A 21,757-nucleotide genomic window follows, 5' to 3' on the forward strand; every position below is an offset into this window, starting at 1 on the left:
TTTTTCTCTTTTTATATATTCTCTGGTGAATACTACAAATCTTCATTATATCTCTTTTATATTTAGTCTTATTTTTAACCTAATTTAATAATAAATGTTGTCTCCTATTCAAGATCTATTATCAGATATTCTTTTATTTATGGTGACATTGATAATTTTAATCACGTGTACCAGGAGACAACTATTTGACATTGATACCTTTAATCACGTGTATTGTAACAACCATTTACCCACGAGTTTAGTTCATAATGCTACACAATAATAATAAAAATAAAATTCTCATTAATTGGGGGATTTCTTCCTATACTACCTACGTCTCTTCTTGCATCCTGTGTAAGTAAATATTTAAATTATTCTTTAATATTTTTTATTGATTTTTTTTTAAATTTTAGAATATAAAATCCAAAGACTTCTTGGATTATAGAACGCAGAAATTAAAATTGTATTTTTTTAATTTCAGATTGTATAATTTAAAATACAATTGTAGAATCCGGAATTGATATTTTTTATTTTTGAAATTATGGGAGTGCAGGAAGAAATTATGGGGGTGCAGGAAGAAATTATGGCGGTATAGGAAGAAATCCCCATTCATTGATGTCCATCCTGTTTACTGGCATCCCTTGATTGCTATTCGAACCCCCTTACACATTTATGTTTTTTTTTTACGAAAGGGCCCTTGACAAAAACAAGTTTTCATTGATTGGTGCTCAGAACGGAAACATACTTCAATTGTTGTACGTGAAGGAAATAGGCAATAAAAACTGTGTATGAGAGTTTCTTAAAAAATGGAAACTCGTTTTTATTGTGCTCTGATGAAATAATTAAGAATTAAAAGCATTTTGAGTAGCCTAAAAATTGATTAATCCACAAACAAAACAACTTCATGCATAAGAACTCATCATCGTTAAAGATGATTTTACTTTCAATATATATAAGAAGTTATTAGTCAAAAACACAATTTCAGTTATGGAAAATGGAACCAAATAAGTTGTGCTTATTGAGCAGAATTTCATTTGTTAATCAATGATGTGCTTATTGACATACTTTTAGTGAAAAATAATGCATAGAAGTCATGCATGTGTATGATGACTTTTGTATTATTTTTGCATAAAATTGTGTCATTCAAGGAAGACTTCAACTTCTTTGTGTTCGATATCTTTTTTTATTTACACAAAGTGGAAAATATGCAACACAAAATTTGATAAAAATAATAATAAAAATTATAGTAAATTGTGTAATAGTTTGATTGAATGATATAACTATTTATTGAATAAATTGTATAACAATTTCATTGAATGATTTAATAATTATTTTAATAAATGGTTTTATTTATTTCAAAAATTATTTAATAAATCATTTATCATAATATATTAATAGTGAGAAACATGTTGGTAATAAAAGAAAAGAAATAGTGTGAATTGTTTAAAATATAAAATAAAACAATGTCGATTTTGTTTTAGTATTTGAATTGATTGATTTAATAAATTATTTAATAATTTGCTTGAATTATTTAATTTTTTCAATAAAATAGTAAATAATATAGATGTGGAGGAAGAATTTGCTTTTTAAAATCTTAAATAATTTATGTACAAAATATTAGAAGTCCAAACAAAACTCCGCTGGATAATACACTACAAGAAAACAAAAAAATCATGAAATATAAATCAATTTTAGAGACAAAAAATAATTAGTTGTTATAGTGACTAAATTAGAGACCATTTTAGGAACTAAATAAATTTTTAGTTTCTAAATTAGTTTCTATTATTATTGTTAAATGGTTTCTACATTTGTAGTTAAAACTTTGGTAGTTAATTAGATACAAATTTAGAAACTATTTAATAATAATAGAAACTAATTTAGAAATAAATTTTTTTTAGTTTCTAAAATGATCTTTAATTTAGTTACTATTACAACTAATTATTTTAGTCTTTAAAAATTAGTTTCTATTTGATGATTTTTTTTAGTGATATACTCCTATCGCAAAGCCAATGGAAAGAAAATGTGATACCATCCTCTAAATAACAATCAAGCGATTAAAATATCATCAAAATAATATAAAAATCAATTATGTTATACTTGCACAAAATAATAATTGGTGATGTGAAGTTAAACACCAATATTCTTTTACTTTCCCTCCCAATTTTTCATAGTACCATGTGACTTTTTTTTCTCTCTTGCATTTTCAGTTGTTGTTTTTTATTATTATTGTGAAACTTAACATACGATAAAGGAAAGAGAACTAAGAGGAGAAGAAGACAAATAAATAAAACCAAAATTCCAAAGTGGCATGATATCTAGCGCCAAATGGAGGCGTCGTGCGCGTACAACTGCAAAACCACAGACCTCTGAGCTGGTTGTTACGTGATCTCAAACTGCAATCATATCATGCCATTTTTATTCCATAATAATATAAAATACTATAATTCATGTGAAAAACTATCCTCAATAATATTTCATCATTAACACCTTTTTCACCCTTTGACTTTCAACTCTTTTACTTCTCTCATTAAGCATTCTTTACTTAGCTCACAAGGATTCAACTATTCTATTACCCCAAGATTATGCAGAGTTTTTGCTTAACTACAAAATCATTTGCTTAATCATAAACAAACCTCTCTGCTTCCTCTTATTTGATACTGAACTTGGCTTCTATTACCAAGTAACCGTCCTATGTCATAGGCATTGAAGACCATTATCTTCCATTTTGCAGGAAATAGAATTTAAAGTGTACGAATTTGGGTTGGAACCAAGTCCTTGGGGTTCATTTTTTTACTGATTTCACTTCCTCAATCAACGACTTTCTGAGGTTTCATTTCCCTTCTAATAATAACTGTATTTATTGTATCTAACTGTTGAATTCAGTAATGTGACTTGGTAAAAAAATTCCACCCACATGGAAATCACAACATTCACAAGAAAAGTGATGGGAATTAAGAACAACACAAACCCATGAGTCTAGTCACTAGACCAAAACAAAAAAAAGGGTGTTCTATGGTACAGCAAGAGTGACAGCAGATTTATGAAAAAAGAAAGAAAAAGAATGAAAATATGAGAATGATTAAGCAATTAAGTAAATAAAATGGCAGAGGGAACCTTCGCTTTCATTCATTCACTTCCAGCAATGGAATTAGAGGCCTTGTTCCCTTTTCCTACACTATCAATATTGTAGCTTTTTCCTTTGTCGTCATCATCATTAACTCATTATCAATACTTTTCCAATCAAGTTTTCATCCTTGGCTCTCTTTCTTTCTTAATACAAAATCCCAGTTCAGAATTTTACACTTTTCAATGACACACATACATACACACTTCTCTCTCTCCCCCTCCCTCCACAATTTGCCAGTTTTGTTCCACCTTTTACAATTTTGTTATCAAGTTTGAAGCTTTGATACTTTTCAAGAACACCCACTTTCTTGTTTCTGTAACGCGAGAATTGGTTCTCAGCTGAAGTCAGTTGGTGGATGCGGTGTTTGTTTTGGTTCTTCTCATTGGTATGTGTATTTTTATGTGACATGTTCTCTGTTTCTCACCTTTTTCCAAACGTGCATTCAAGTGTTTAGTGAAGGAATCACTTGTACTGTACGATGTGTATGGTTCTGATAAAACTAGATGGGACAATCTTATTTTTGTTTACTGTAAGCTCTAACTGGTGCTGGAATTTTGAGGTTTAGAGTTTTTGGTAGTTCTTGCTTTTCCTACATTTTCTCTGAAACCTGTGGTTGGGTTTTCTCTTTGCTCTGATTTGCTTTTCCGTCAATGGATTCTGAAGTTGTTGATTTATGGGGTGCTTAGAAGACCAAGGTTCTTCTTTCTATTCAGGGTGTGCATGAAAGTCAAAGTTTTCTAATTTTTGTAATAAGCCAATTCATAATTTTATATCAATATTCAAATTCTATCGTTCATCTAAAACTGGAAAAACATTGGTCAGTTTTCTTTTCCTTTCGCTATTACTATGTTATTATCGATTAGATTTCAGTATTATGTTCTACATCGAATGCAATACAATACTATCTAAAAAGCTTTTGACCTTATGTTAGCAAGGTTACTCATTCAATCACAAAATGCAAAAAGTGCAGTTTTTGTATATGCTTTGCTATGAAGGAGCTGATTGGTTATTTCTGTGAAACAACAGTAACTTGGATCTTACAGCTAAACGATTTTATTTTATTTTAAGATCTGATTTTTCTACAATAAACTGTCTTCAATTGACACCCCATTAACTTCTGGCAATCCAGGGTGTGAAAAGGAAGAGTGCTGGTTCATTTCACATCGTATAGAGGGAGAGGAAAGAACCTGAATTTTTATTGTTTGAGATATGAACCCTGAAATTGAGGACATGAGATTGTTCTAGACGACCCTTTGATTACATGGGAGGCCTATTGCACATGTTCGAGTTCAATCAGGGTAGGATGGCCAAGAAAATTCATGCCCATAAGAACAATAACGATGGTAAGTATTATTTTACAAATTGAACAGAGACTTCACTCTTGCACGATATGCCTTTTCTGCTTACAAAAGCTTCAAGGAAGCTAAATTGAGCATTTGTTCCCTAATCTCGAAGGATCCTTTTCCCAGAATGGATATCATCAACTTACTATTTCCTTGTCATGTTTTAAAGTTTATTGTGTTAATTGGTATGAAGCAGGGCTCATTAGTTTGTTGCATTTTGTTAGATATGTTGCTGAGACTCGATTTATTGTATTGTTATTAATTATGATCACTATTGTTGTTGTTATTATTATTAAGTTCTATTTTATTCCTCCTCAGCTAGTTAGGTATATTCTGATTTGTTATCATACTGTGTGTCATGCAGATCTGGAAACATCTGGAAATGACATGCAGCTGCAAGTAGAAACCTCTCAGGTCCACTGTGCAGAAGGAGAATTACCAGTAATTTTCGTTTCACACATACTTTTATATGCTAAGGGTTTCAAGACGCCACCATCATTTCATAACATGTTTCATTCACAATGCATACATCATATTTTTCTTACAGTTCTTAAATGGAATGAACTCTGGTGAATTTCAGTACTCCTGTCAAGTAGAAGATGGCTGGTCAAAGAAAATCAGTTACTCAAATGTGGATTCAGTGAAAAAACAGAACAGAGAGGATTTTTCCAAACAATCAGGAGCCATAAATAATGCCCCTAGCCTTGTGGCAAGGTTGATGGGGATGGACACCATGCCATTACCATTAGACACTAAATCTGTAGTTCCACTGGATGAGAGCACACATGAAAATATGGAGAGGAAGATTTCAAAGAAGAAAATGAATAAAGGTTGGGTTGGTAGGGGTTCTTCAAACTTGAATTCTTCTAGCCATTTGGAATTTGATTCATTTTATCAAATCATTGATGATGATGAAGGGGTACATAGTTTTGGAGAGCCGAGGCCAAGGGAACATCCTCAAGAAGAGGAACTCCAAAAATTCAAGAAAGAATTTGAAGCGTATCAAGCAGCAAGGTTTGAGGAGTGGCCGAAGGCTGTTGACATCATAAGTGGTTCTATGAGAAATCTTTCTCAAGAAGAGAACCTGAGCAAGGAGAACATGCAACATATTGCGAGTTCAAAGACAGATAGCCACTCATTTAAGACAAAGCTACCTAATGGGGACCTGATGGAGTCAATCTTATCTAAGAAAAAAGAATCCTTTCCATCAAGAAGTAAAACAAAAAGTAGGGACTTTGAGGAGTCCTTAATGATGAAATCCAGAAGCAGATTATTAGATATATGCGCTTCTCCCACTCAGATAGTTATCTTGAAGCCTGGTTCTGAAAGAATTTGCAATTGCAACCATGAAGAGAATTGCATCAGTTTATCAGGCACTTTACATGGGGGAAAAGGTATAGAAGATTTTCTTGAGGAAGTGAGAGAGCGCTTGAAGTGTGAACTCCAAGGGATTAGAGGTAGTGGAATTGAGTCATCTTTCAATGATAAACTATCTGATGCTAAAGTGGTCAGAGAAAGAACGACCAGAGATGCTGAACCTAATTTACTCCGCTCAGAATCAACAAGATCATACAAAAGTAAAATGCAGCTCAATGGACCGAGTTCCCCAGAATTTTTCAACATAGATACTAGGAGATTCTTGTCAGAGAGGCTAAGAAATACTGTAAAAAATGAATTGAATTTGGACATTCCTGAAGTGGCTTGTTATTTAGACAATGGAAAAGTTAGACTAAAGCAAGATACTGTAAAGGGTGCAAATGACAAGAGCCAGTGGGGAGTTCTAAAAGAGAAAAAAGAATTACAATCGTGTTCCTATAGACATAAATTAGATGACAATGTATTGTTCCACAAGGAGTTGTCTCCTAGGAACCTTGAAAGATCCTTGTCTGCTCCTGCATCAGGAACATCATTTGGAAGGCTTCTTTTGGAGGACCGCCACATTTTAACGGGTGCCCTTATTCAGAGGAAGCTTGAAACTGTTGAAGCAAGACCCGTGGGTGTTAAGAAACAGAAGAAAGATGGATTTAATATTAAAGAAAAACTTTCCAATTTCAAATATACTCTTGGTCTAAGAGGGAAGCTGTTTGGCAGAAGGGTTCAGTCAAAAGTAGAATCACATGGCAGTGAATGTGGTTCAATTTTGAGAGATGTCAGGAGTGGACCAACTATTCTCATGAAATGTGGTGACAAACATGTAAGTTTGCAATATACATTTTTCAGCATTCTCCTCAATGACCTTTGTTTTCAATTATGTTGCATAAATGATCATTATCTAATCATCAGTTTGTGTCATATATGATCCTTAGGAGAACTCCACCGAGGTACCTCCTAGTCCTGCATCTGTGTGCAGCTGTGCTGATGAAGAACACTGGAGACAGATTGGGTATTCAAGTCTAACATCAACTCCAGATGCATCTTCATTGGATGATATTTTTGTTCCCAAGGTTTTTAGAGATATCAGCTCTGGTTTGAATGGTGAGAAACAGTTTTATCTTTCAATTTGATGATGTCAATATATTGTCATTGTTGTTTGTTGCATGTGCATATATAGTTAAATGTACAAACAACATTTAGTCTGTTCTTCAAATGGATAGTGTGGCCCTGCTTGCAAGATACTTTTATGTTATAAGTCAAGGGCTACACAATTTCTGTCATGGAAAATGTATAAGAAACCTAAGTCATGTGTTAATATTTTTACAAATTGCGGACCTTCTATTATCCTCGTTTAATGCATTCTTTGCTTAGATCAATTTCTATATAGCTTCACAAATTTTGTAAAACACAATAATTTCGATATATTCATTAAGTTGGTATTTACAGAAAGAGATTAAGAAGAGAGTGCAGATCCTTTGCTTCTTCTGTTTGGTGACCATTTTCTTAGTAAAAAGTTGTTCATATTAATTATACAAACTTGTAAACAATTGAAATATGTATATATATAGTTCCATGTATCTTACAATCTAATTGCTTTTTTAGATGTCAAATTCTTGTTGACAGTTCTCTCTGTCTGTTTATTTGACAGAGCTAAAGAGGCAACTGGGTCAACTTGATTCTGACGGCTTTGATGATTTCACTACGAAGCAGGAGCCAACTGAGTCTGAATTAGTTGAATTGGATGATCCAGCAGAATCTTATGTAAGAGATCTGCTTGTTGCCTCTGGTATGTACTTTGGTTCATGGGATAAGTATATTGGCAACTCAGTTTTTGAAGAAGTGGAAGAATCTCATAGGAAATTGGTGAAGGAGGATGAAAGATCCACAAAAGATGATAACAAGAATAAGGTAGAGCACAAGGTTTTGCTTGATTTGTTAAATGAGGCCCTTTCCATTGTTCTTGGACCACCTTTGACATTATCTAGATTCAGAAGGAAACTAAGCAATTCCTCCTTGCAGCCTCCACCATGTGGAAAGGAACTACTGAAGTTAGTATGGGACATTGTTCGTGTTTCTTTACATCCAACTTCTAACACGTCTCTTTATTCACTTGATAGTTTTGTGGCACAAGATCTAGGATCAAATTCCTGGTCTTGGCTAACAAATGATGAGATTGATACATTGGAAAGAGAGACAGCATGTACAATCGCTGATGATTTGGTTGAAGAATTCACAAAGGATATGCTCTCGTAGGTGTTGTGTGTGTGTGAAGTATCATTTTTCCCTTTGTTAAGATAACTTACTCTTCACATTGGATCAAGGAAAGCACATGATTATCCCATAGTAACCAAAGTGAACAATTACTTTCTACCAAGACATTTGAGAAAGAACACTGCTAGAATGTGATGCATATTTATTTTTGTGCGAATGTTTGTGATACAAGGGGAGTACATAGTGTACACTAGTGGTACGCAGGTTGTTGTTTCAAAACAGAAAGTCAATTGGTTTCATAATTTAATTTAACAATTTATGTCTGCTAAGATTGTTCCAGAACATTCTGGTACCACCGACCGACCTTCTCCGAAAAAATTGTGTTAAGATAATACGAGTTTAGGTAAGATAAAAAAGATGAAAAATTACGTAATGTTTAAGGATAATCTCTGTATGCATGTTAATTGTGACTTAATAGTAATAGAGTCTACCAAAATTTTATAAATAGGTATAACAACTAAGAAAATGTATATCATTCTTATAATATTTATTGTATCGAACATCAATAACTTATTTAAACATCGAAGAACTTTTTATAGATACATTTCTCGTTCAGAATCAAAGGTCGAACACCAAATTGTAGATGCATTATCAAAAGTTAAGAACAAATATAAGAAGGGAGAGTGGAAGATGAGTTACTCTCTAAGTCCCTACATACTTTATGACATTCCTTGTCTTTATTTGTGGTGTATATAATGTTATAATCAAGAATGCTATTATGAGCAAAACCAGAAAGGGATGAATCATATTTATACATGTCGTGTTATACATCAGTGTTGTATTATTGTAATGTAGTAATGCAGTTATGATAGAAATTTGAGTGGGGTCTATCTACATTATGAATACACATTAAGTTTATAAAGATGATTTGGGTTCCATTCCGGTATAACAGATCTCGAGTTTAAGTCTTATGACTAAAACCATGATACCTCAATCACGTTCAGAACCAAAAATGCCAATCATCATACTAAAACAAATAAATTCATGTGCATAGAATTAATATGCACATGCCTCTTGTTTTTCTCTATAAAATAAAGCAAAATATATAATATATTTTTTTATTAAAATAAGGTTGAACAGATGACGTATATTGACTTGTAAACATTTTTGAGAGGCATGTGTACCTAAAAGTGTTTTAGGTTTCTTAAGCATGTGATAGGAACTATGAACATGAGTTACGCTTCTTAAATGATTTGTCTGTATCGAACACATGTATCAGACACTAACATTTCACAGACACTAACACTTATAGGATACTAGTAAGACACATATCGGTGAAGTGTCAAATTCAAATAATATTTGTTATATTTATGATAATTTTAACAAAATTTTAAAAAAAGAAAAAATACATTAATTTTTTAAAAATTCAAATTTATTGTATAAATTTTTATTATGAATAAATCCTTTTAAACCGGCTATGAAAAACATATTTCTACCAAAAAACTAAAATTTGTGAACATAAATTTTTATTATTAATTTATATATTTTAAATTTATATAATATATAGATCTATATCTTGTGTGCTACATTTTGAAGATTTTATATCTTGTGTGCTATTTGAAGATTTTATATATCTTTATATCTGTGTTTATGTTGTATCAATATTGATAAAAATCTCACATCGACTAGAGATAAAAACATTTCATTATATAAATGTGTGCAATCTCAATCTTATGAACCAATTTATGGGGTTGAGTTAAGCTTAAAATTTATTTTATAACAAATGTTCCGATCATATATTTGGGTTTTGAAAAAGACGAGTTAATCTGAAAAAGAAAGTGTTGCATGTGCGTCTCTGCAATAGGCAGTAATTTGTAGGTGACATGTCCTAAGGTTGGAGTTGATGTGTGAAACTGTTGACTGGACCGTGTTCTGATGGAAATAGACTTCTGAATCAATTCATGTTCTGTTATCACAACGTGAAGATGAGTGGTTATATGTCAAACCCACTTCACTCTCAATTCTATATCTTTATTGCTACAATAATGTTGCCATCTTATCTTATATATTATAAAAGAAAAAAAAATATATAGAATAAAATCTTTTTCTCTAAAATTAGCTTTCTTTTTATAAATAGATACTAAATTAAATAAATAGACGAACTAATAAACATTAAAAATTAATAATTGAAAAATGGAAACATTATATGTACAAGATATTTTCAATAATTTGATAAAAAGAAATATGAGTTATTACATTTCAAAAAAAAAAAAAAAACCTATCAAATCCTAAGAGATGTAATTGTACAATGTAGAATATTATGCTTGATGAATCTTCTCTAAAATTAACTATATTTTTTTTTAATTGAATCACATCAATATCCATATATATTTTAGTTATTATGCTAGTAGGAAGCATATCATAGATTATAATAAATTTTTTTATGGATAAAGGATTAATTGATTTGGACTAGGGTCTGAGTATTATTTCATCAAACAAGTTACAGGAATTGTATCTTCTCCATCTTTCTGGGTCTGAGTATTAATATTGTAATTAAAATTTATAATTTGGTTAGAACATTAAGATTTAAATTTAATATTAATAGTGAAGTAAAGATAAAATTCATGTTTTATATTTGATTAAGTTTTAGTTAAATTAAAATTAGTAGAATTTATTTATTTATTACAAATTGAATTAATATATAAAATTACATTGGAATTTGGAGGGCCGGAAATTAGACTTCAAAATTTAGTTATGAATATATATATATATATATATTATTTTGTTGAGATTTTTTATTTTTTATTGAACATATTGATATTGTATTGGAAGTTTTGTGTATTTTAAAAATGGTAAATTTTTGGACTGTACTTAATATACATAATAAAAAAATCAAAATATCATTAATAAAATAAAAATTAGAATTTATACAAAATGTGCACCCAACCTTCATTTAACAACCTTCATTTAACAATCTCATTCTATCTCTCATTCTCTACATATGCAAGAAAGTGTACTAAAAGAAAAAGAATATGAAAGAGTATAAAATTTAGAATATTGAATTTCCAAAGTGATAAAATAATATATATATATATATATATATATATTTTTATTTTATTTTATTTTTATTTTATTTTTTATTTTTTCAATTGCACAATGTAAAGTGATTTTTGATTAAAGAGAGTACCTTCAACAATAGAAGATGGGATGTAACACTCTTGATCCTGGTGTTATTCACATATCTTTTTTCTGTATTTATAATATTATTGAAATGGGCTTTTTATGTCCCTTGCATAAATAATAGGTATTTTTAAATTTAGATGTTTTCAAATAGAATTTTTTTTTAAAAAATGTGAATTTTAAAAAACCGTTCAAATTATAAAGTTGAATCAATTTATTGATTATGGGCTTATTTTCCCTCCACCTTTACACTCACGACTTTTAATTTTTACTTGTAGTATATGGGTAATCATGGTGGTTCGTTTAGTAATTTGATTTTGACTATTCCAAATCAAATAACTAATAAAATCTTTATTTGCACTTTGTAGTATATAGTTGTATATACAAATATTCAAAACTAATTGGATTCAAAAATAATAATTAAAAACCAAAATAAACTCTGATAATTAATAAGATAAATTGTTTTGGATTCTGTTGACTCTTTCCGTAGGTGAAACTATTCGAATCCAAATTGAATCAAACCACAAATATATATGTTAGTAAGTTTTTCATAGGGAACATATATATCACATTTTTAGGAACATAATGATGAAATTGGAACATATATAGTTTACCAATTATAACATATTTTTGAATTTGCTCTTTCCATTGTAAACTTTGGCTAAAGTTCTTATAAGATAATAAAACAAACACTTAAAAGATTTCAAATACCACAACAATTTCCCATATACTAATGTGATAAGAAACTCAAAGACACCAATTGATAGAAACTTTCTTAAACCTTTCTAATTAATCAAAGGAACATTAGCTTAGTCTCTCATTTAAACTTCTTCCAATAGAAGCAAGTTTCATACATTAAACTTATCTTCAATTTCATTTCAATGAAACAATTATAAGAACCAACTCATAATTTTATATTTTAATTAGGGATGGCAAAGTGGGGCGGGCCGTGCGGGCCGGCCCGCGGCCCGCAGATAAAAAACGCGGGGCGGGATGACCTTTTCAACCCGCTAACCCGCATTAGCTCGCAACCCGCGCGGGCCAGTTGCGGGGCAGGGCGGGCTGGCCCGCAAACCCGCAAGAAAAAAATATTGACACTTAGTTGCAGCAGGGCAACCTAAACTGGGTCCTGCCAATTAAATCAATTTCAAACATGATAAAGGAGCAAGACACCATTTAGAGGAGGAGAAGTAAGCAGAGGGTATTTTAGAAGTTATCCATGAAGATTATAATTATGAAAAAAATGTTATTGAAATGGAAGAATGTAAATAATGTTTATGTTTAATGTTTTTGAATTAATGTTTATGTTTAATGTTTTGGAATTAGGTATTTTTAATGTTTTGGAAGTGGAAGAATAGTGATATTTGATATTTATCTTAATGTTTTGATGTTTGACTATATTTGAAAAGGAAGGAAAAAAAATTAGGTTTGATAATAACAAATATATAGGTTTAATTTGACAATTTTTTAATAACAAAATGTAAAAAAATAAATATTTAATTTTTAAAAAAAAAGAACACGGGCTGGCCCGCAAATCTGCGGACCAGTTCTTATGCGGGACGGGTTGAGAATTCTAGCCCGCAATAACTTTGCGGGGCGGGCCAACCCATCCCGCATTTTTGCGGGCCAAGTGCGGGGCGGGCCAATGCGGGGCGGGCTGGCCCGCTTTGCCATCCCTAATTTTAATTTAGTCTTAATGTTTGAACCAACAAAATAAAATAAAAAATTATTATTGAGGTTGAGTTGCTTGAAGAAGTAACTAGGATATTTTTTTGAGTAACTATTTTAATCTTAAAAAAAAACTTTCTTCTACTACAGATCAAGCTTAGAATTGTAATAATTGGCTTTAGTCTAGTACTAAACAAAATGTTCATATAATTGAAAATTAACAGAATCTTAGTATTTATGATCAATAATTTGAATATTTTGTGTTCATTAATTCGTGAATAGCAATTAGTAATTTGAATATTGTGTTCATTAATTCGTGATTAGTAATTTGAATATTTTGTGTTCACAAATTTATGAATAGTTATTTGAGTCTTCAGTGTTGACGAATTTATGATTAGTTATTAGAATATTTTTAGTGGATGAATTTGTTATTAGTTATTTTAATATTTTGAGTTCGTGAATTTGTAACTAGATATTGAATATTTTTTGTTCCTGAAAGTTATTCAAATATTTTTTGTTCATGAATGTGATTATAAATTTGTAATCAATATATTCTTTTTTAATAGATTAAAAAATAATCTCTTTGTTCTAAGGTTTAGGGTTTGTGAAGCCTAGAGTGTCGGAAACGGGACGCCACCAGCTGCTGCATGCTCTAATCAAAAGAAAAAAAGAGGAATCATAAATAGTGACCATCTTCAAAGGCTTCAGCCTTTTCTGATCATAAAAACAATATTTTGATCACAAATTAAAAAAAAAAAATGTTCCAACCAGACAAAGCATGACATTTTATTTTTCAAAATTATTATGTCAAAAATTAAAACATAGCATGTATCCCCGATGATACTACAAGAACACGTATGGTTCATGTATTTTAACGGCATAAAGGACAAAAAATGAATTTAGTCATCTTCCGACACAATCTTGGCAATGAAAAACCAATTTGCTTTATAGATGACGGTATTTTCCACTGTAAAGAACAATCATAATATAAACTTTAAAAAATTCTAGAGTTTCAGTAATTCATTCATTCGTCAATTCAAACCCTCTATTTCAAAATCCTTAGCTTCGATGAAATCCTAAAATAAAAACACTGCAATAGATCAGTGACAAAACTCGATAGAAACAATAAAATACAGAAAGTGTAACGACTTGTTCGAGGCCATAATCAAAACAAAGTGAATCTGAAAGGCACGGAGAATCGCAATTGTTTTCGCCAACCTTCAATGCAAGTTGCGTCAATTTCAGAAAATACACGCACTTGCTCTGCAAATTGGCTTTCTTTTCAGGAAAAACTTGAAAATAATAGAATAAGAAACACTACAATACTTACATACTGATGAGAATTGGAAATCAAACAGCAGAAGCCTCTAACCCAATTTCGAAGACGGAACAGAAGTAAGATATGATTGAGATTTGTGGTGCCTCCCTTTTATAGATACCTAAATGGAACGGTAAACCCTAATTTCCTACTGCGGCGCGGCCAGGGTTGTTATAGGATTTGGGTTTCATGTTACGCCCACCATGGCTCATTGGGCTTTAGTTCTTATTAATATTCCATTGGGCCCAAACACCAATAATCAATAGTTTTAGTTATTTATATGTGGTTTTGCTTCCTGCACCCAACTAATTCTAACTTGCATTCTAACAGTTTTTTGAAATTCTATAATTACTCTTTATTCTAAAATTGAAAAATATATTCCAGGAAATTAAATCTGTAATCTATTTTTTTATTTAAAAATAAAATTATGAAATAGAATTAAAAATTCTAAAATATAATAATATATTTTAGAAAAAAAATTCAAAAATATATTCCAAAAAGTGATTCCAAAATCCAAATGCAGAATTACATTCTGAATTACATACTCATATGCAGTCCTATTTAAAAATTAAAAAAATACATTTTTGTCAAAGTTATTGGGTGCAAGAATATACTCTCCAGTAGTTATTTACACTATCTTTTTCTTTATTTTTATTATTATTACTAAATATTCTCTTTTATAAAAAAACAAAAATCTAAACTCTATTTAGATTGTGTTCTTTTCTGAAGTTCTTCATACAATTTTTTCATCTTTTTACATCCTCATAATATATTATAACTAGCCATGTAGCCGTGTGCACGGATATTTTATAAAAAAAAAATAATGATAAAAAATTAGAATATTACATTTATTATAATATTAATAAATTAAATAAAGTATACAATACAATACCGTAAGTTCATCTACAATAAATAAAAAAATTAAATATAACAATAAATAAGAAATAAAAGTAGAAATGAAATGAAACAATAGTACTTTATTTAAGATTTAAACTATAGTAAAAGTAAAATAAAAACTAAAGAAAAAATAAAATCATATAGTGATGTCATGTGTATATAATTCCGAAAGGCTGACACATAACCATTCTTCCTGTTTGTTACAACTGTTGCCCATGTTTTTTTTTTCTTTTCATTTTATAAAGAAAAAACAAGTAAAAAATAATATAGGTATTTTTTTAAAATTGAGATCTTCTCTACTATTTTTTGTATTGTATAGAGTATAAATTATTTTTTTATTTTTTCTTTATTCAGTATGTTATTATGAATTAATACACTGTTGATTTCTGTTGGGTTTTTTTATTTGTCTATATATTCGTTTATTTATTTTTCTTAAAATACTCAAATTGGATTTATTGTACATGGATGAAGTAGATTTTTCTGATTGATTAACTTGTTCTAACACTTTACATTTAACTTGATGCATGCATTTAAATGTAATAAGTCACTCTTCACATTAAATTAAATAATTATTACCATAACATGTCTAAATTATAACACATTGTCACTAAATACTATGTACTAATTACTGATAAGGGCCAATTTAAAATTATTAACATGTTATGAATTAATTCATGAAGCCAAAAACTACTTCTTCTTTCATTAATATTTTTAAAAAATGACTGTTTGAACAATATTTCTTAATAGTTCTTTTATACAAAATCTCATAATTTATGAAGAAATTATTCTTATTACCATTACTATTATTATCATCTGATAAATAAATCTAAGAGAAAAATAAAAAAAATAGATAAGATGGAAGATTTTTTAAATATATTTTAGAGAATATAACTTTTCAGATGTGATCTATTATGTTACAATAGAATAAACTTTTGGACAATTAATCCATAAGCCGAAAAAGAGACAGTGTTTATGGGCTTTGGAATTATCATGGTGTTATTATTGAAGTCCAAGATGAAATATAATTTTTATACAGTTTTTCATATAAAATAATCAATATTGAATTTTTTTTTAAATGTTTCAACTTTTAAGAGTTAATTTTAATACAGCTTCAAAAATAAATGTGAAATTTTAAAATATTTATATAAAATTAGGTTAATTTTAACATTATCAAAACATTATAATTTATTATTTAATAAATTGAGTCAAGTAAATAATTACAGTGGAAGATAATTTTGTTCAAAATAAACCAATTTAATTTATACCAATAATGGATTACAATTAAATGAATAGAAAATTTGTTGAACATGTTTGTGTTATTTTGGGGTGAGTCTAAATAACTAACAAATGTCTGAATTGAATGTGAGATTATAGATAAAGTTTTGTATATTTATTACATTTTTGCTTAGAACATGTTTTTTTCTGAACTGATTTAAAACAACTATAATGCTGTCATTGATACAACTTGACAACTATAAATGAAAAGATATACGAGGTTACTTGAAAAGCAGTGAACTTAACTGTTGTTTTTGTTGGATCTCCAATCATAATGAACAAAATTTCTACTTTCACATCTTTTCTTACATAAAAATTATTAATTTTATTAATTTTATTATTATTATAAATAGAAAGATCTTGGGTTTTATACATACCTTGGATTTTTCTTCTTCACCATCACAACCTCTTCTTCCTCTCTCTCTCTCTGAAACCCTAATCCTGGATCTTCCTTTGCCCCCTCTTTCTCTCTTTGCCTTTAACTTCCGCAAAAGGGTCAGGTACACATGACTCTCTTTATTCTAAATGGTCCCAACTGTCATCTGGTTTCTTTCTTCTTATTTGTGGTGTTGAATTTGACTCATGGGGTATGAAAATTCTATTGATTTGCATGATTATGCTGAATCCAGATTTGGATTGCTTTTTGTTCTTGATTCATTGTTTTGTGGATTGATTCAAATTGTTTTGGCAATTGGGGTGCTGGAAAAAAAACTTGTATTGTGCTGCATGCATAGAATTCAGGTCCTGGATCGAATGATTATGTTACTGAATTATGCTTCGTTTGTGAGTTTCTCGGTATAGAATAGTTGGGATTGATGATGTTTGAAAATTGAGTTTTGCTGCTGTTGTATTTGAAGTTTTTCATAAATAAACTAATTGTGACAAATAAAATTGTTTGTAGTACTTTTAGTTCTGAGTTTGATTTGTTGTTTCCTTTCTTTCTATATAGGAATCAAAGTGTTGAAATGGAAGAATTTGATGTTGGGTATGAGTCTAATTTCTTCTTCTCATGGAAGGTTCTTAACAATAAAAATTGGTACCAGTTTGGATAGTTTTTGAATTGTTTCATGTTTTATGTAGGTTTTATTAGGGATCTTGTGGGGTTGTATAAATCCTGATATCATGAGTGATGTGGAATTGGAAAAGATTTGATCATTGTTGCAATTATGTGATTGTCAATGGAGTAGGTATTTAATTCATGTAAGATTTATTCATTGTTTTCTGAGTCCTAAATTTGAATTTACTGGGGGAGCATGGAGAAATCATCTGATGTTAACCAGTTGGATGCTGATGTTCTTTTACCACCTCGGAAGCGTCTTCTTGCTGGACTGAAGAAACAGGGTTCGGATAGTGATGCTACTGCCTCCCCATCTCCAGTTGCTGCTTCTTGTGTAACCGATGTTGCTTCCCCCTCATCCTCATCTTTTTCAACTGAATTTGAGGCCCGGCTGAAGCATTTGTTAAGCTGTCATTCAGATAACCCTAACCTTACACCGGAGGAGGTTGTGGAGGCCTCAAAAGTGGCAGCAATTGCTGCAACTAAAGTTGCAGAGGCTGCAAGAGTAGCAGCAGAAGAAAAAGCTGCAATAGCTGCAAGGGCAATAGCTGCAGCCAAGAGGGCTCTAGATTTGGTTGCGTCTTTTTCTGAGGAGGCGGCTAGCAAGGAAAGAAATCTGAAAAAGAACAAGTCAAAAAAGCATCTTCCAGTTCAGCTGTTGTACAAAAAAAAACAGCCAATTGAAAACTGTAGGACAGATGAAGAATTAGCTCGCAAGTTACATCGAGCCATGAACAGTTCTCCGAGAATCTCTAAGAATTCTCCAAATTCAGACTCCAAAGGTAGTAAACATAAGCAGCCAAGAAGCTCTTCAAGTTTTGAAATGACAGAGGGATCTGAATCTGGTGTGGCAGTTGGACATGATTGCTTATCTTTGAACAACGAGCATGCAGTAGCTGGCAAGATTGATTCTGAAGGATCCATCCAAGAGGTAAGCTCAAGTAAGAAAGATAAGAGAGGGGTCAAATGTTATAGACCAAGCCAATTAGAGATAGATAATGGGGAAGCAGAGTCGAGTCAATCAAAAGGAAAGAACTTTGAAGATTCATCTCCCATAGGTAAAAAGAGAGGAAGGGTGAAGCTAAAAAAATTACCCTTAAGCATTTGCACCTCAAAAGATAAGGCACTGCCAAAAGAAGAAATAAGAACCAGAAGTTCTCCATTGACTGGAATGAACACAGGCAATAATGCTGTTGATAGTATGCATTTGTTTACAGTTGAGTCATCCACTACCAGAGCCTTGCCTATTGAGGCTACGTCAATGTGGAAATGCCAAGATTTCAAGGCACCGGCTTGTATCAAACAAAATAAAGCTGTGCAGTCATAAAATTCATACATTAATGGAATGACCATGTGCTACTGTGATAGATGTTGATAGCTGAGGTAGGAACCATGATGCTTCTTTTTTACAATATGGAATTTATCTTTTTGTTCATTTTGGTTTTGTAATGGATTTGTACTCATTAAATGTAAATGTAGATTTAGTTGCTTGCAATACTTCTTTCAGTTCAAAGTTGTGCTACTTTAACTGACAGGAAAGCTTGAATTTAAAATAAGGAGGATCCATTGAATTGAACAAGTTCAAAGTCTGTCATGCTGTTTATTTTTTCTATGTTCAAATTATGTGAATGAAATGTCTGACAGTTTTTGTTTTTGTTTTTTTTTCATTTTTCGGCTTTAATATTGAAATATGGATTATCTTGACATTCAAAGTTTAATTGTTACTCACTGAATAGGTAAATTATTACTTTCCTGACATTAAATGAAGGAACTTATGACTAAGTTGTTACAAATGCTATTCTTTCATTTTCAATAACTATCTGTTGTTTAAGATGATAATGCACATATTTTAAGAAAATCATTAATTATATCATGACAATGATAAAATAGTCTTCTTTAACTGAAATAATGTTATTTTTATCTAAGTGTTTCAAATCTCCCTAATAATGTTAGTTTATTGTAATTTATATTAATATTGTGTTTATAATATGATTTTGGTTTTTATTTTTCTTTTCAATTTTATATTTAAATTTTTATAACGTAATAATTGTTTATATTTTTGTTTTATTTAAATTTAAGGTGAAAAAAAAAGATTTGGTAAAAAACTTGTGAATATTAATGAATATCCATACTGTTTGTTATTAATGAATATACATCTGAAAATATTGTTTGTTATTATGTATCATATTGTTATAGTAAAGATGTACAATGAGTACTAATAAAAATAAATGTATGAATAACATTTTATACATACTTGTGTATTTTCGTGCAAATTAACTTATTTCTCATTTTTTTTAATTAAATGATGATGAATATTTTAATTCATTTTTAATAATATTGTGATTAATGTTTGTCCATTTTATCTTCTTTAGGAGTTGATCTAGGTTTGGGCTAAGGGGATATTTTTGTCAAAGATCAAATATCTATTACTAATAATTTGAGCAACTTATAAAACTAATTGTTGTAAAACATACTAGAGAAGAATAACATGACCTATAAGCATAGTTTTATATAAAGGAATAAAAGCAACAATTCAAAATGAGGCTCACAAAAGACATTCATAATTTGAAAAAAAAATGAAGTATTTGGAATTTAAAAGATTAGAAAAAATTGTAGTGAGTTAATTACCTCTTTTAGTTATAAGCGATCAAATGTGTAACATATTATGTGTAGGTACAAGTATATTTGAATATTATTGAATATTATTGTGAGAACTGATGGTAACTATTATAAAAATAATTTAGTAACTGAAGTAATACTAAAATGCTTATTAAAGTAAAAAAAAAAAAAGAGATTTGTATGTCATGATTGTTTTTTTTGTTAGTAGAAAACCTTTGCATCAACCTTCTGTTAATTCTTTTAAAGTCACACAATTGGAGAAATAATAAACAAGCTTGTGTGTGAATCACTTTTTCTTTACATGAAAAGTGGTTTTTAAAGTATGGTATTTGACTCATGCATGATGCATGATTTGGTAGGTCTTTTGTACACTCAGATAGGACTGATCAACACTTTGAACAGATAGGTATTATGGGCACTAATAGTCTGGGGAATAACATGTGAAGTGTATCTGGGTAGTTGTTATCTGGGGAATTTAAGATCATAGGAATAGAGTAATCTTTAATGAGACAGTGGTAGACTCGATAAAAAAAATTCACTGTTGCTCAAATCAAGGCATGTGCATGGGTTGAGTTTTAAATTCCTTAAGACAAATTTCTCATATTCTGATTGGTGTATTAATTTGTCTTCCTGTCTAAATTCAATTCACTGACAAACTTGTTTTCATCATCTACTTATATTTTAATGACTGACATGTGGATGTGAGAACATGCAAAAGGCTGACTGAGACATAAACTGAAAAATTTCAGTTTTTGATGAAAGTGGGCTGACAGAAAACCCTCCAAACTTTTGTGAATTGCATGTAAACATATAGACTTTGAGAAAATGACTGACTGAAGCATAAACTAGAAAACTCTGCTTTTGATGAAAGTGGACTGACAGAAAACCCTCAGTACTTTTGTGAGTACTTTTGTGAATTGCATGTAAACATATAGACTTTAAGAAAATGGTTGACTGAGGCATAAACTGAAAAATCTCTACTTTTGATGAAAGTGGGTTGACAGAAAACCTTGAGGACTTTTGTGAATTGCATGTAAACATATAGACTTTGAGAAAAAGGCTGACTAAGGCATAAACTGAAAAATCTCTACTTTTGATGAAAGTGAGCTGACAGAAAACCCTCAGGACTTTTGTGAATTGCATGTAAACATATAAACTTTGAGAAAAGAAACACTCTAATTGGTATGTACATAATATGTTGTTTCTAGCAGAGATAGATGCAGGAATAGAAGCATGTTAATATAATTTTTTGATACCAATATTCTCGTACTGGGATAAAGTTTTTGTATACGGGTTTGAGTATCTCCAATATTCCCATTTATATTATTTTTTATTATTAATTAATTTTTTTTTTCATTATCCAGAAATTGATAAACGAGTTAATATGATTAAACTCTAATTATAGTTTATCATAGTACTTAGGTTTTGTCATAATAAAATACATCAAATAAAGTCTACATCATCATTTATCTAATATCAATAAGTCACTCATTATTATAATGTGAGCTTGTGCAAGTTGAGTTATAACAACTTTATTTCAAACACTACGTTATTTGAAAAAGGGTGTTCAATCAAGAAAGTTTAATTGAATTTTCTTTATATACACTTACAACTAAAAACAAACCTAAAAAGGTTATAAAAAACTCATCAAATCACCAATGTTGATACTAGTAGCAATAAACTCTACATCAGTTTGCAGCTTTGAATTT

At 30.1% G+C, this 21,757-nt stretch overlaps 2 protein-coding genes and 1 non-coding gene across 8 annotated transcripts; 2 read left to right on the top strand and 1 right to left on the bottom strand.

Annotated features, from left to right (window-relative positions):
• Nucleotides 1-2,961: 2,961 nt before the first annotated feature.
• LOC137808532 (uncharacterized) lies at nucleotides 2,962-8,233 on the top strand. 2 transcript variants are annotated; one of them, XM_068609694.2, is made up of 6 exons: nucleotides 2,962-3,491; nucleotides 4,236-4,449; nucleotides 4,814-4,890; nucleotides 5,030-6,643; nucleotides 6,756-6,924; nucleotides 7,472-8,233. In XM_068609694.2, the coding sequence occupies exons 2-6, from the start codon at nucleotides 4,368-4,370 to the stop codon at nucleotides 8,074-8,076; spliced, it is 2,547 nt and encodes an 848-aa protein (XP_068465795.1). In that variant the 5' UTR covers nucleotides 2,962-3,491; nucleotides 4,236-4,367; the 3' UTR covers nucleotides 8,077-8,233. The 2 variants fall into 2 exon arrangements, with proteins under 2 accessions (XP_068465795.1, XP_090155929.1); XM_090299803.1 differs by having other exon boundaries at nucleotides 3,098-3,491; nucleotides 4,997-6,643.
• Nucleotides 8,234-14,020: 5,787 nt separating this feature from the next.
• LOC137808894 (small nucleolar RNA snoR86) lies at nucleotides 14,021-14,146 on the bottom strand. The gene has a single exon (XR_011080767.1). It is a non-coding gene; the product is annotated as a small nucleolar RNA snoR86 (small nucleolar RNA).
• Nucleotides 14,147-16,606: 2,460 nt separating this feature from the next.
• LOC137808534 (uncharacterized) lies at nucleotides 16,607-19,008 on the top strand. 5 transcript variants are annotated; one of them, XM_090299804.1, is made up of 4 exons: nucleotides 16,745-16,872; nucleotides 17,322-17,357; nucleotides 17,453-17,559; nucleotides 17,686-19,008. In XM_090299804.1, exon 4 carries the CDS (start codon nucleotides 18,160-18,162, stop codon nucleotides 18,754-18,756), a length of 597 nt encoding a protein of 198 aa, XP_090155930.1. In that variant the 5' UTR covers nucleotides 16,745-16,872; nucleotides 17,322-17,357; nucleotides 17,453-17,559; nucleotides 17,686-18,159; the 3' UTR covers nucleotides 18,757-19,008. The 5 variants fall into 5 exon arrangements, with proteins under 5 accessions (XP_068465796.2, XP_090155930.1, XP_068465798.2 ...); XM_068609695.2 differs by having other exon boundaries at nucleotides 16,607-16,872; nucleotides 17,453-19,008; XM_068609697.2 differs by having other exon boundaries at nucleotides 16,748-16,867; nucleotides 17,453-19,008.
• Nucleotides 19,009-21,757: the final 2,749 nt, after the last annotated feature.

Source organism: Phaseolus vulgaris, chromosome 3 (genome assembly GCF_051622355.1).
Source record: "Phaseolus vulgaris cultivar YP4 chromosome 3, ASM5162235v1, whole genome shotgun sequence".
Lineage (NCBI taxonomy): Eukaryota > Viridiplantae > Streptophyta > Magnoliopsida > Fabales > Fabaceae > Phaseolus > Phaseolus vulgaris.

What these genes read in the sequence shown, in the direction of transcription:
- LOC137808532 (XM_090299803.1), top strand. Translation starts at nt 4,368, where the DNA reads ATGGGAGGCCTATTGCACATGTTCGAGTTCAATCAGGGTAGGATGGCC. An exon ending in CCATAAGAACAATAACGATG is followed by an intron (nt 4,450 to 4,813) that starts GTAAGTATTATT and finishes TGTGTCATGCAG; the next exon opens with ATCTGGAAACATCTGGAAAT. An exon ending in TATCAGCTCTGGTTTGAATG is followed by an intron (nt 6,925 to 7,471) that starts GTGAGAAACAGT and finishes TTTATTTGACAG; the next exon opens with AGCTAAAGAGGCAACTGGGT.
- LOC137808534 (XM_068609695.2), top strand. Translation starts at nt 17,626, where the DNA reads ATGGAGAAATCATCTGATGTTAACCAGTTGGATGCTGATGTTCTTTTA.